General features: G+C 44.6%; 1 protein-coding gene across 3 annotated transcripts in view; it reads right to left on the bottom strand.

Annotated features, from left to right (window-relative positions):
• MLLT10 (MLLT10 histone lysine methyltransferase DOT1L cofactor) overlaps window positions 1–14,280 on the bottom strand; it is a 141,687-nt gene extending 127,407 nt beyond the window's left edge. For 2 of the 3 annotated variants that reach the window (XM_066627682.1, XM_066627681.1), the window contains exons 1-3: window positions 14,082–14,280; window positions 6,834–6,913; window positions 1,735–1,789 (exon numbers count right to left, since the gene is read on the bottom strand). In XM_066627682.1, the coding sequence (XP_066483779.1) occupies window positions 1,735–1,789; window positions 6,834–6,913; window positions 14,082–14,250 (304 nt within the window). In that variant the 5' untranslated portion in view covers window positions 14,251–14,280. Of the gene's footprint in view, window positions 1–1,734; window positions 1,790–6,833; window positions 6,914–14,081 lie in introns of those variants that run through there. The other variant, XM_066627683.1, reaches the window with a different exon arrangement.
• Between the last annotated feature and the right edge of the window lie 502 nt (window positions 14,281–14,782).

Raw genomic sequence — 14,782 nt, forward strand, 5'->3', positions numbered from 1 at the left:
AGAAGCAAGAGTACTGCATTCCAATCTTCGGAACAATATCAGCTTATAAAGCAAAGTGAGAGGAGAGAGTTTTACAAAGCAGCAAACATGGGTGGTTCCTCTTGCATAGCCCTGTTCCGGCATACAAAAAACTCAACTTACACAAGAGTATCCAGAACTGAACCCTTAAGTCACAAACTCTTAAGCCTTACAGGCAAGCCTGTAAGAGGCCACGCAATCTTAAAACGCTTAAGCTAGAATTAAATAATATCTTTTGTTCCCCTGTTTTACAGTTACTATATTCCATATGCCAACATTTGAGTACGCTGGGTAGTTACATACAGTAGGACTTTCAACAATGGCATTGAGACTTTGGAACTCCTTCCCCAGAGTGGTTAAGCTCACACCATCTCCACCATGTTTCATGAATTTAGAACAATACCACTTAAGCCATTCCCTTCTGGAACTCTTACAACCATCTCAATTCTTATTTGATGTGGCTGCAAAGAGGGCTAATAATATTTTAAGTTGCATTAACAGAACCATAATTATGAAAAGTAGTCTGCACTGGTCAGACCTCATTTAGAATATTGTGTCCAATTCCAGGCACCACACTTTAAGGAGGACACAACGAAACAAGAACAAATTCAGAGAACCTGAACAAAGTCAACGAAGAGGTTCCTAAGGCATATTTCCTGCATTATTTAAAGAACCCACATGGAGGAAGGCAGGGTGGGCAGCTCCACTGGCAGACACCTGGAGGGAGGCGGCAGGCATTTCTTTTCTACTTCCCACAATCCACCACCCAATGCAATACAACATAATTCATGTCCTGTAGTTCTCCCTCATGGGAGATCTTCAAGCACAGGCATGACAAGCACCTTTTGGAGATGCTCAACAGCAGTTTTTCTTGCTTCAAGCAGAAGGTTGAACTAGGTGGCCTTGAAGGTGCCCTCCAACTCTATAATTTAATTATCTGCTGCTGCTACTATGACTTGCTAAGTTGCTGTTCATTTTATTACTATTGCCTTTTTAATATTTTATACTGAATTTTAGTAATTGTTGGTCACCTTGCGTATTTCTTTTAAGAAAAAAACTGTATGCTTTGCTCCAACAGAATAATTTGTTGATAGCAACTGGAATTTATTTTTGTTTTGTAAGGATGGGCTTGTGGTAATTTTTTTGTTTATCACCTCAACCCACCAACACTGTTCCCTAAAACTGAAATGTGTCCCTAGAATTCTGCAGCAAGAATTTAAACAAAAAAAATGCCTCATTTTCAAGTTCAGGTAGTACCACTGAGTACTTGCTCATCATTAAGTGTACCACTTGACAATAGTGAACCACAGCTACACATGGAATGAAATAACCTGGAATGTTCACATACACTGAATAATAACTGCATAAATTACAGGTCTTGCAATTTACATACAACCCTCCAGCATGATACAATGCCCTCATTCTCCATTTATAAGAGTAAGATAAGTTTTCTTAAACTCATACACATGCTTGAAAGAATATATTTAACAGTGATAAACACCTAAATTACAAAATACACAAATTCTGGAATACAGAAGTCTGAGAACTGTAGTACACTGGACAATTTATAGAAGGATTTGGGGTCCCATATAAACCATTATCAATGCTACACCTGCACCAGTTTATTAAACACAATTATGACAAGGGGACAAGACAAAACTATGTGATATTAACGAGCAAATTTAAAAACCACACACACAAAACACACATACTTACCCCCATTGTCTGTCCTCTTTAAAGCACCATCCTTGTGAGGGCATAACTCACATCTCTACAGAAAGACAAACACAGTTATGAACAAAAAAAATCAGAAAAACCATGATGTAGTATTTTAATACCATGTCATTAACAAGCATAAAACAAATAAAAGAACCTTACATTAAGAAAATCATCTTACAGATTCAGACATGTGCTGCCTCTGGGAGCTTCAGACAACCCTCTGGAGATGAAGGGAGCAGAGCTCCCCTCACACTCAGAGGGTGGAGGGGTGAGCCCCCGATGACCACATGTGGTCATCAGATATGTGATCCCAGCATCAGCTGGAACGTTACTAAGGGACACCTGTATGTCCCTAATTGAAAAAAAGAGAAGGGGCACCCCATCAAATCACATTTTGGGAGGCATCAGAAATAAGACTGCTACCCACCTGTTCCTAGTGACAATGACCCCCCACATTGTGACACGTTTTTCCCCCTACAGAATAAGCATTATTTTGTCTAAGAGTCTGGTTAAGTCATTTTTGCCTCAACACTGCATATATGCAACAGGAACCAAACGTATACACCTGTGGGCCAGGCAAAAATGGGTTAAGAGAGGTTTCCATTTTTAATGCTATATCAAGAACAGAAAATGCTGTGCCCTACAAAAACAGACAGGTGATCCCCACTGTAGCCCCTGACTAACTAGAGAATACTGTACCCAATGCAAAAGAGCTGGAGTTTCCATCTGATGTGCAAGATCCTGAAGCCAGCATGTGGCCAGAAAGTTCAGGCAGCAATGAGAACACCAAATCAACTGTGATACATAGCTATATTTAAAGTACTATTGAGTGACTATCTCACTTACAATAGAACTAGAATTCTGCATGGTTCAACATACTTGATCCAACACCCATGACAAGGCCACTGATCCTAACAGAAAACAGTCAAAGAGAGCAGACCATCAAGTGCTCTCTCATTTTTTGTTGAACCAGTTTTGTAAGCAAACCTGGCCATCTGTATATACTACATGTCAAAGACTAAGTACTCTCATACTGCTAAGTGAACTCATGGTCAGTACTAAAAGGGAAAGCACTATTTACACATCTTCCACAAAAGTGTAAAATAAATTTTGAGGCCTATATTTAGAAGACAAGAAACAAATCTTATGGTAATTCTGTGGACTGCTACTATTTAAAATTAGTGCAAGCAAAAGCAAAACATCAGGCACTATATTTTTGAACACAGACCCAGGTACTGGGCTGCCATGGGTAGCCTAAAGTGTTATTCTACATTTTTCAGCAAGTTTTGTTTAAGAAATTTATATCCCGCCTTTCCTATGTCAAAGCAAATGCCCAAGGTGGCTTACAAAGCTTTATAATAATAATCAGCAACAGGTGAAAACAACAAGGCATTAAAACATTAATTTTAACATTACATATTAAAACATAAACCAAAACAAAGCAAAATCAAACCAATATCATTGGGCCAATGGTGAACAGATAAGTCAGGGAAACAGTCAGGTTCCAGCCATATTTCAGAGGCACAGAGGGCAAATATCCACTCAGCAACCAAATGCCAGATGAAACAGGTATGTTTTCAGTCCTTGCCGAAAAGCAATGAGGGAGGGAGCAGTTTTCAGTTCTCCTGGGAGGGAATTCCATAACTGTGGTGCCACTGCAGAGAAGGCTTGCCCCTGAGCTGCCACCCACCTCAGTTGGGACAAAGGTGGCACTTGTAGAAGAGCCCCCTCAGATGATCTAAGAGGGTGGGCTGGAATGTATGAAAGGAGGCGGTCTTTCAGATAGCCTGGATGCAGATCATGGAGGGCCTTAAAGGTTAGAAATAGTACTTTGAATTGAGACCAGAAGTGAATGGGCAGCCAGTGTAACTGCTGAAGCAGTGATCCAATGGAGTTATGTAGTCTGCCCCCCCCCCATAACCACTCAAGCCACTGCATTCTTCACTAATTGCAGTTTCTGAACTGTTTTAGAGGGTAGCCCCAAGTAGAGCACATTGCAGGAGTCCAGTCTCAAAGTTACTAAAGCATGGGTCACCGTAGCCAAATCCAAACAGCTCAAGTATGGTCTCAGCCTAAGTTGGATGAATGCCACCTGGTTCTCCAGAGAGAGCCCAGGAGAACTCTGAAGCTGCGCACCCGTTCTTGCAAGGGGAATGCAACCCCATTCAAAGTGGGTAGATCATTCAGTGCCTGCATTGAGGATTTCTTAACCAGGAGATCCTCTGTCTTTTCAGGATTTAGTTTCAGCTTATTGGCTTTCATCCAGTGCCTAATCACAACCAGACAATGCCCCCAGGACTTCCACAGCTTCCTCAGAGCAGGATGGCAAGGAGAGATAGAGTTGGGTGTTATCCGCATATTGGTGGCACCCGACTCCAAATCCCCAGATGATCTCCCCGAGCAATTTCAGGTAGATCTTCAAAAGCTTGGGGGATAGGATAGATCCCTGTGGCACCCCAAACTGTAAGGGCCACAGTGCTGAACAGGTGTCTCCCAGTATCACCATCTGGGGCCTGTCAGAACCATTGTGCAGCAGTGCCCTGTTTTGCCAAATTCCCTTTCTAAACATAGCTTAGAGAACTTATGCCCACTTTAAGCTAATTAGTTCCCCTCTTCACTCAAAATAGCCCCAGTTCTGCAGAAAGCACTGCTGAATATTGCCCCATGACGAGGGTGGCTTGCCTGTTCAACCTGCAGAGTTCTTCCTTCCTCCACTCTCCCACCTGCAGCTTCTTCAGCCACTGAAAATACCTTGGTTCCTAGCAGCTCCTGGGCATGGCAGCCACATACCCGTCTTCAGCAGTCTCTGTTCCAGAAATCTCCAGTAGTCTCCATTCATTCAGTCTGTCCATCCTCTTTCCTCCAAGCTCCTGCCTTCCACTCTCAGTTTCTCCCTTCCAGTCTCTCTAACCTCCTTCCCTCTACTACCAGGAGGGCAGGAGGTCTGGTCTAGAAGGTAGAGCCTCCGTCTGCCTGAAAATAACATCCACAAGGTCGCCAGTTTGAGGCCACCAGCACCGTGCGACCTTGGAGCAGCTGACAAGCTGAAGCCGAGCAATTCCATCTGCTCTGAGCGTGGGAGGATGGAGGCCAGAATGTGAAGCCAGATCGGAATGAAACACCTTGAATGTAGTCGTTCTTGAAAGAAAGAACCTTCTTTGAAATTGTAAAAATCCCTATTTAATAGGGATTTAATAAAGCCTGCCTATGTAAACCGCCTTGAATAAAGTCTTGAATAAAGACCAAGAAAGGCGGTATATAAATACCTATTATTATTATTATTATTATTATTATTATTACCAACAGTCTCTCACTGCTCCAGGTGCTGCTTTTATCCTTGAACACCTTGCTGCCTCTAATGGCTGCAGCTATGGCAGCCCATAAGTCTTGTTCACCTCTATATATTGGTCTTTCATGGCCCTCTGATTTGGGTTCAAGCTATCTATCATTCATGTGTTCACCTCAGATGCGTAGAGCCTTTACACTGGGTAGGTTTAATATCTTACCTACAAATGTACTAAGAGCAAGATTTAATAGACCATTGGAAAGTCCCCAGTCATGTTCTTGCGACCTGACCTCAGAAGAGTCCTTGACCCATGTACTTCTATACTGTACCCACTATATTGATTTACACCATCGATTTCTATATCCATTTCTGGAAAGCTTTCATGGTTCAGATACAGACTTGGTCCGGTACTTGTTAGACGGGAGAAATGAGTGCCGCTCATCAAATGTAGCAAAATAGATATTTAAGGCACTGTCAAGGCGTAAATTCCTCTGTATTTCTTTGCCTGATCAATGATTGGTGGCTACCCTGAATGTTTTAATTTTGTTTTCTTGTTGGATTGTTTATGCCAATAAAGGTGGAATGAATGAATGAATGGCTGCAGCTATGCAGCACAGCCACTGCAATCTAAGACCCTGATGTTAACCCCATGCTTGCCTGCCAGAGCAAGGGGCCACTGTTGACACTACACCCTTTCTCCTTGAGGGATCTTGCACATTTCCATTACACCCCCAAGCCCAATTTTGGCCACCTGATCCAGGAGGATACTGTAGTGCCAAAAGGTCGAGCAGGGATGCACTATCCCTATCCAATCCTTGGTGAAAATCAAGATCAAATACTATTCCGTATTTCATGCCCAGACAGCAACATTTCAATTCTCAACTCTATATAAAGCTTCACCTACTTTACGCATTTCCAGTGAAGAGTTATCAGCACATATAAAATAATTATCTAAATTTGGAATACCCTAGAGTAGTGGTTCCCAAACTACTGGTGGGTTGCAACCTGATTTTTGGTGGGTCGCCAATGGGTGATGAAAAGATCAGATAACCACCTCAAGCCCAGAGATTATTTAAAAATCCAATACTGTAGGTGCTATTACCCTGCAAAGAGCTGAGCTCCTGCAGTCTGTAAGCTTGTGAAAATATAGGGATATACACTTTTTCTGGTTATTACTTATTAACAAACTCTTTCTAGATCTCCTTTTTAAAAGGCTGGTAAACTTGGAGGGACAACAGAGTGTCATTTTAAAAAGTGGGTCCAGGTGCTAAGAAGTTTGGGAACCGCTGCTCTAGAGGAATTTCCATGTGTCAAATCTAAACAAACCTGACAGATTAAAATCAAATCTGCCTTTCTTGTTTCTTGTGTAAGTTCATGGCGAGGGTTAGGTGTTGGTCCAACTTAACAGACCACCAAAATGCATTACAATAGCAGCCTCCCATCATGCTTCCAAGCTGGGAAACACAGATAGGGTGCTTAAGTATCCGATCAATCGCTCCTGTGGACAGAGACTCTGAGAGAACGAAATGGAGGCTAGCACTCAACCACAAGATTTTCATCTACTGTTTAGTTCTCTCTGGCAGAAAGAAGAGACAGAGAACACAGTGGCAAGCTTGAGTGACTTTTGGTCTCCAAGCAGCAGTGACATCCCTACCTGACCCACTCTGTACTTTCAGATTAAACACAAAAGGTAAGGAAGGATCTAGTAAAAGAAATGAATAGGATATCATTTGAACTGAACATTTGAATGGCTGAACTGAAACATTTTAACAAACATGCATGCATGCATTATTCACTAGTTAAAACTTACCACTCTAGCTGCTCTTTCCTGAGATTCACATTTTCTACAAAACCAAGGTCCAGTGGGTACTTGTACAATTCCATAGCAAGCTATTTTGGAGAAAAGAACCAAAATAAAACACATTATAAGCACATATGTCACACAAAAGTAGATTCTGGCACATGCCCAAAGGAAGCCAACAGGTTAATATCAAAATGACCATTTGCATTTTTACAATATGCAGATTAGGACTGGAACCTAAATAATCTGGGGTGCAAGCTACATACTACCACCCTTGATTTTAATGCCACATTTGTTTTTCCTTTATAAAATGACAGAAAACATTCTATAAAACAGCTTTTCAGAGCAGTTTGCTGATTTTAACAACATCATGTAGGTGTTACTAAAAGGTAGTTTGCCAGAAATAAGAAAATAGTCATTTTGCCCTCAAAAGCTGTTGAATTCCAATCAGCTCTCTTGTCATCTATAAATATTACAACCATGCAGTCACATGTTTAGAATTACCCTAGGACAAAACAGATCCTAGGAAGTGGGTCTTGAGCCTGCTTCCTTGGCTCTAGGTCAAAATCATGGACCAGTTCAGATTAATCTAAATCATGGTTTAGATGATTTACAATAGATACACTTAGGGCACAATCCTAACCAACTTTCCAAAACTGACATAGCTGTGCCAATGCGGCGTACACTGCATTCTACAATGGGGAGGCAATCAAGGGGGCCTCCTCAAGGTAAGGGCAAGTTTGTTATCTTACCTTGGGGCTACACTGCAGCTAGGTCAGTGCTGGGAAGTTGGTTAGGATTGCACCCTAAGCCTCCCATACTCCCTCATGCTCCACATGCACGATGAAGCAAGCAACACATCTACTTTTGACTAAGCTACAGTTTCCCCTTATGAACAAAACTCACAGAACTATTATTCCAGGTTTTGTACTTAATGGAAACTGCGGCTTACTCAAAGGTAAAAGCAAAAGTTTTCACTTCTCTCACATGTGTGGCCAAAGCTCCCAGTAGTTCATTCACGGTCATCTAAATAAGGACTGCTCGAACCCCAGCCCAGAGCCGGATCCAGGGTTCTGACAAATTCATCCGCCCAATGAGTGGAACTTACTGTTCCACCCAGATGTCGTGTGTAGTCCTCCATGATTGGGGGACAGGGACACCCTGGGCTGTCATGTCTGCCCGGATGTCCTGTTACATGGCCTTCTGGAATGCCGAGTTCAGAACGTCCTTGTCCCCAGATCATGGGGTGCATTACTGGGAAGGATGACAAATGCAGATGTGCTACTCAAAGTGCTATTTCGGACTCCAATAAATAACAATAGTGAGCAGGAAAAGTGGATGAAGCAGGGACAGCATGTGTTGCCACTAATCTATTCCCTTAGAGCAGGGGTCTCCTAACTTTTTGGTCAGAGGGCCGCATTAAGTATCTGGCATAGTGTTGGGGGTTGGAAAAAAAATTTAAATAAATAAAAGATAGAACCTAGATGAGTGAATAAATGAATGAATGGGCTCATTCATGCAACCTCTCTGGCCCTCAGAACACCCTCCAGCCACAATCAGAGCACAGTTCTGGTTGTGTCCAGTTGAGTGGGCCAGAGGCTTTCAGGGGTTGGCCGCGGGCTGGATAGAGGCTGGCCACGGGCCACATCTGGCCCCTGGCGGGGGTTTGGAGACCCCAGCCTTAGCGCAGTAGTTCTCAAACTTACTGAGAGCTCTACTCCTGGGGTAAGTCTTTGCAGGGGAGGGGGCGAGGGCAGCAACGCAATCTCCAGGATGGCTGAACAGGGGTGAAAGAGGGGTGCTTTTACTTACTGATGTGTTCAAGACATTGCAGGAGGAGTAGGCAGCCTCGCACAGCCCACCACAGGGCTCCCCTAGTCTTAGAACGTTGGAAAAATGTGAGCGCCAAGCACTTCCTCTTTGCAGTCGTAACAAGAAAGTGCTTTGCGCTCACATTTTTCCAATGTTCTAAGATTCGGGGAGCCCTGCAAAAAACTGCTTCTCCTGCAAAGTCCTGCACACATCAGTAGGTAAAAGTGATCCTGGGGATTGTGTTGCTGCCCTCGCCCCTTCGCTTAAAGGAATCAGGGGAGCTTTACAGGAGCTGATGGATCACGACCCACCAGTTTGAGAACCACTGCCCGTTCACCCTAGGTGAACTTTACAGTGTTTATCATGCATATTTAAGCATACCAGCAATTCTCCATACTGGTATACTCCCATCAAAATTAAACTTTAAGCATTTAATTTAGTTGAGGCTTCCTAGACTTTGAAGCTCATGTGTGTGCATGAACAACATACAACCCACTGAAACCATGTTACATCAACACTTACTTTAAGTACAATGGTTTAATCCCATAGAATTTAGGCTGAAATGCTACATTTGCTCAAGTCCCTCCAAAACCCATGCCACAGGACAACAGAGTTTTAAAATGTGATCAAACTCTGAAGATATGTATGCATACAAGGCACTCCTTTAGGCTTTAGGCTTCATAATCCAGAATTCAACTACTAATACTAAACAATCAAATGTTAACACAGACAGTAAATTTGACATACTTAAGTTAGAAAGCAAAGTTTTTCAACCATTTTGCAACTGCAACTGTTTGGCGTTGCTGTGCACCCACATTCCCCAAACTGTGCCTCTGAAAGACCAGGCAGCTTCATAGACCACTTTCAGCAGCGTAGGGCAGTGCCATAGGATCACCATAACAGAAGGGTCAAGTACCACTGGATATACTGTGAAACAATTAACGGTACTAGTAGTACCAGTTGAAAAGCATTACTATAGTACCATTGCTTTACTAGAAAGTGTTGTTGCCTTTTCCAGACTCCTCTCCCCACCCCCCATGGAGCCTCATTTCCTCTCCTCATCACTCTGGGGTTTTATTCCTGTTTGGAGGGAAGCTTTGAATCTCAATCTAGATTCCCCTCCCCCCAAATATGTTGGATTTAAAACTGATTTCACCCCAGACCACACTGAACTGGTTTAAATACAATAACTTAAATGGAACTGGGCACTGGGTAGGACTGGAAATCTTACTGATTTGAGGGGGAGGTGATGTTATTGCAGGCATGCTACAGACAGAATTCACTTGGTGCAACAGAACTGGCTTCCCCATCTCATCTCCCCTTACTTAATTATTTGTCTTATTTTAATTTAATTATTTATAATTATTTATTTTAATTTGCTTGATGATGTCACTTTTGGTGGGTCCCAGAAAGACTGTTATCCTAAAAAGTGGGTGCCGTGCTAAAATGTTTGAGAACCACTGGCCTAGAAAGTGCAGGCAGTTTACAAGATCTCTGTCACAACACTATAATCAGAATAACACTACAGAAATAGAATAGGAGCTGGTAATGCAGGGTCTAAGCAAGCAGACAGTATGTTTTAAGGATGTATAAACTGGTTTTCTAAAAACAGGTATCTATTCTCATCATTCCTCTCCTTGTCCACAAAACTTTCATGCCCTATTCAGTTTACTAACCAGTGCTACACTGGTTCATGATTAGCCTCAATGCCCTTGGCCTACACTCACAAGAACAAACAAGGAGTACTTCTATAGGAGTTATTCAGAGGAGGATGTTTATTTCTATTTACCCTGTATAAACAAGTGCAGTCTGCATGAGGGCACCCATATTCAACTGAACTAACAATATAAAGATCACCCTCGATTTCTCCTGTTCCAATGTTTCTGCAGCTCTACAGAAGCATCTTGCCATTGCAAATTCCTTTACTGTCATGGAAGATCAGAGCACTGCAAGAATGACAGCTGCTCCCCAATGCTATCTGCCTACTCCATATGGATCCCTTGAGAAAATAATAGCAACTATAGGGGGAAAAAGGGAAGACTTCAAGCTGATCTGTTTCCATTCATTCCTAGTTCCCTCAAAATATGACACCAAATATATAGAGAATTTGTAATAAATTATATTTAAAAAACAATTTCCAGGAATAGAAGTATTTTATTTTTGTATCCACATGTACTTAATTCCGATCAGAATATCACAAGTCTTATTTTGAATCACTTTAAGAATACTTGAGGCTAAAACAGAAGAATGTTTGCTTTTTCAATTCTAAATCTATAGCTACAGAAATTTTTTTAACAAATGAATCCTACACACTTACAGTACTTGAGACTAAGTCCTATCAAGTTCAATAGGTATACTTCTCAGTAAACATCCACAGGATTAGCCTGCACATTGCTTCTTTCAGAACCAAGCATATACACAGGAATATACAAAAATGAAAGATACATCAAGTTTAGGTACACAGTAGTACTTTCACTGTCTTGCAGATCTCATGGTTCTCCACTTTCAATGTCTAATTATTATGATGTATGTATATCAGACTACATCCCAAAGATTTTACAAACTCCAACTTTATAATTGTAACCAACTTAGGAGAATGACTTGTGTTAGATGCATATAGGAGAAAATAAACAAAAGCACAGATGCTGCAGTCTCTCACTTGTGTCACATACAGAGACTTACAATAAATATAGAACAAGAGTCTCAACTAGTTCTTCCAAAAATCCATAAACAGCAAACCATATTAGATTTGAAGGGGGAACACCTGACAGTTTTACAGGGAAGAAGTCTTTATCACATCTTAATAACAAATGCAATTGTTAATCTATTTTCTCATATGAAATATGGTACATCAAACTGTACAGGCTTTTGTGAAATTGGTATGGACCAGCGCCTCACATTTCTCCAGTGTCTCATTTTTCTTCTTCTGTCACAATCAGAGCCTTTTGATTTCACACTCCCTTTGCCCCTGCATGCATCCATTCACCTAGATACCATAACCCAAAGTTCTCCCCGTCCCTTTTAAGCAAGTTGCCTAAAATTTATCAAAGTGGGTATAGGAGCACAGTTGCAAGTGCCCAAATTCAGCATTTCATCTTGGGGGGAAAAAATTCCAGAAAGAGGAAAGTGCACATGTCAAAGCAAACACACAAAGGTTAAGTGCAAATAGAAAGCAATATGAAGAGAACAGATTTTTTTTTTTAGGGCATAAAGATCATTACTGAAGATTTTACAAAGACACACACAAGTTCACAAGGAGTAATGACAGTTCACTTCAAACTACCATCACAAACTGTACAGTTTGTATTATCCCACAAGTGAGATTAAGAGAAAAAGATCAGAATCCCCTGGACCTTTTGTATTATCATGCATGAACCCCACATACTCCAAATTACAAGGACTGGAACTTATTCCAGAAGTCAATGAAACACACACAGAAACAGATACACTCTTCCCTCATTATAGTACAAAAAAAGCAGCAACACAGCCACTCAGCTGGGCACCAGCCAATTGCTCTCCTTCACTAATCCAAACAAATCTACCATCAAAGGCTAAGTAATTCTACAGTGCCCCTTTCCTCCCCTCCCCCACCACTACACTACCACAAACAGGAAGTCTCCTCATCCAGCAGAAACCATCCAGCCTAATGACGTTCGGGGAGGGAAGGGAAAGCAGCATCACATGACAGGCAATTTTCTCACTGGCAAACACGTTTTCCAGCTCCTTGTTTTTTCCAGGCTCCTTGTCACGGTTGAGGAAACTGAAGTCTGCTTAACCAGAAATCTGTGTGGGAGGAGATGGGGCTATTCTACAGCTAAAAGCAATTCAAGGGTTCAGATTTAGCAGGCAGGGACAGAACCAGTCAAAGTAAAATAGCACATGTTGCTGTCACGTTGTGCTCAGAGATATTTTGCCAACATCGTGTACTTGTTTCTTCCTGCCCACTTTCACTACTGAACGTAAGATGGAAGGCCAAGGGGCAAAGTGAGGCAATAGGGACAAGAGGCAACACGTAGTTTATCCTCTCACACAAATACATGAGACAGAGGGAAAGGCTTACTGCCATAGAAGTATATACAGCCCCATCTCCCTCTTTGATGGACATGGAAAAGGAGCACCACTGACCTGAAATTTTCTCAAAATGCCAGTGCTTGGCAACTTCTGGCTACTGCGTAGCTACAAATGCAGGCTACAATAGGCTAATGCAGTGCTTCCCAAAAAATTGGCAGCTCCCTTGACTTCCTGGGCCATTGGCCAAGGCTCCCCATTAGGGCTACAATCCTATACACTGTATAGGGAGATGGGTTTTATGTGATCTCACAACTCCCCTGGCTAGTTTCCATGGCTCCCCGGGAGAGCCACAGCTCAGTTTGGGAACCACTAGGATAAGGGCTCAGTCCTATCCAATGTTCCAACACCGACGCAGCTGTACCAATGACGTGTGTTGCATCCTGCAGTCGGGTGGCCATCACAAAGGCCTCCTTAATATCCCATTTCTGCCCAGCCAACAGGTGTACACATTTGATCCCTGTTGTGTATATCCCTGTTGTGTATATGCAACATTAGGCAGGCTTAAGAAAGCTCCCTTTCCCCTGTGGTCTGCTTTGCAGCTGCATCAACACTGGAAAGTTGGGTAGATTGGGCCCTTAGAGTGGTGGCAGGGAGGCAGTTTGGGAGAAAGAGACAAGGGGGCAATGAGATCTTCTGCTCCTGCACACTAGAAGAGAGAAGAGAGGCAGACACCAGAGTGCTCCAAGCAGATCCAAAGGAGGGACCATGGGTGCATGCCCCCTCCAAATTGTTGCGGCAGCTGGTGGGGAACTACCCAAGCAAAGCTGGGAGCCCAGGTCTACCTGGTATGGAAGTAGATCTGAGCTTCAAATCCAAGTGAGAGCCCAGATCTGCCTGCCTGGAATAGGTGGCTCCAGAGGACAGTCGGAATGCGAGCCCAGGTCTACCCGGCAGGTAAATCTGGGCTCCAAGTCTGGATGGGAGTCCTGGTCTACCTGCCTAGAAGACGTGGCTACAGAGGACAGTCAGACTGAGAGCCCAGGTCTACCCGTTCAGCCAGCCTCTGCCAGTTCAACTGGGAGCCCAGGTCTACCCACCTGGTTGACCTGGGCTCTGGAGTTAAGGCAGTGCTCATGGCGCCCCCCCCCCCAACACTGGACAGTTCCCTGGCTCTAAGGGGAGGCCGCCCAAGCACAGAGGAGGCTGGAAACAGGTCTTGTGATTTCGGTGGGCTGCGTGCACCAAATGGGGGGGGCGAAGAAAGAAGAGGCCGCAGGGAGGCGCAGCCCTGCCTGGCTGCTCACCTTGTCTCTCCCGTGTGCCTGCCTGCCCCTGCCTGCCTGCCTGCCCGCCCGAGCGCCCCCAGGCCCCCCCACCCAGGTGCGGCCAGCCCGCGGGACGGGCAGGGCAGGGCAGCGGCCGCCGCTCGCTCACCTTGATGCACTGCGACACTGCAGCCGTGCCCGTCGCAGTAGACCAGCGGGTTCTCGGTCCAGCCCCTCTCGTCGGAGCACACGCAGCAGCCGCCGATCATCTCCTTCATGCTATTGGAGAACTCGCCCTCCAGTGACTCAGGCAGCAGCAGCGGCTCGCTAGAGACCATCTAGGGGTTAAAAACACCGTCAGCACCGCAGACCGCGCCGCCGCCGCCGCCTTCCCCCTCGGCAGCCCGCCTTCAGTCGCCCAGCCGTCGCCGCCGCCAGCACCGCCTCCATAGCGGGGACGCGGCACCCATGGCCGCCGGCGGCGACAGGCTCCGTGCGAGGGCTCCGGCTTGAGCGCGCAGGGACCCTGGCTCCGGCGACAGGGACGGCGCTGCAGGCGGCGGTGGCCACACACTGAAGACGCCACACAGCCAGGCCGCGCGCAGGCGCACTGCAGGCCTCCTCGAAGGAAGGCCCTGGCGCTGCTCCCGCTGCCTAGGCCGCCTCCTCCTCAGCGCGGTGGCTCATGGGTCGGAGGTGGAACACGAGCCGCCGCGAGGCTGGATGTCGCGCGCTCCCCGCTTACCCGCCCCCGCCCTTCGGTTTTTTTCTAACGGCTGCTCAGGAGAAGAGTGTGCGCGTGAGGGGGGAGGGGAACGGCGTGAGGGGACACCGGGAGGGAGGCCTGCTGCTGCCGGGCTCTTCCCCCTC

The sequence above is a fragment of the Tiliqua scincoides genome, chromosome 5 (assembly GCF_035046505.1).
Source record: "Tiliqua scincoides isolate rTilSci1 chromosome 5, rTilSci1.hap2, whole genome shotgun sequence".
NCBI classification, from domain to species: Eukaryota; Metazoa; Chordata; class Lepidosauria; order Squamata; family Scincidae; genus Tiliqua; species Tiliqua scincoides.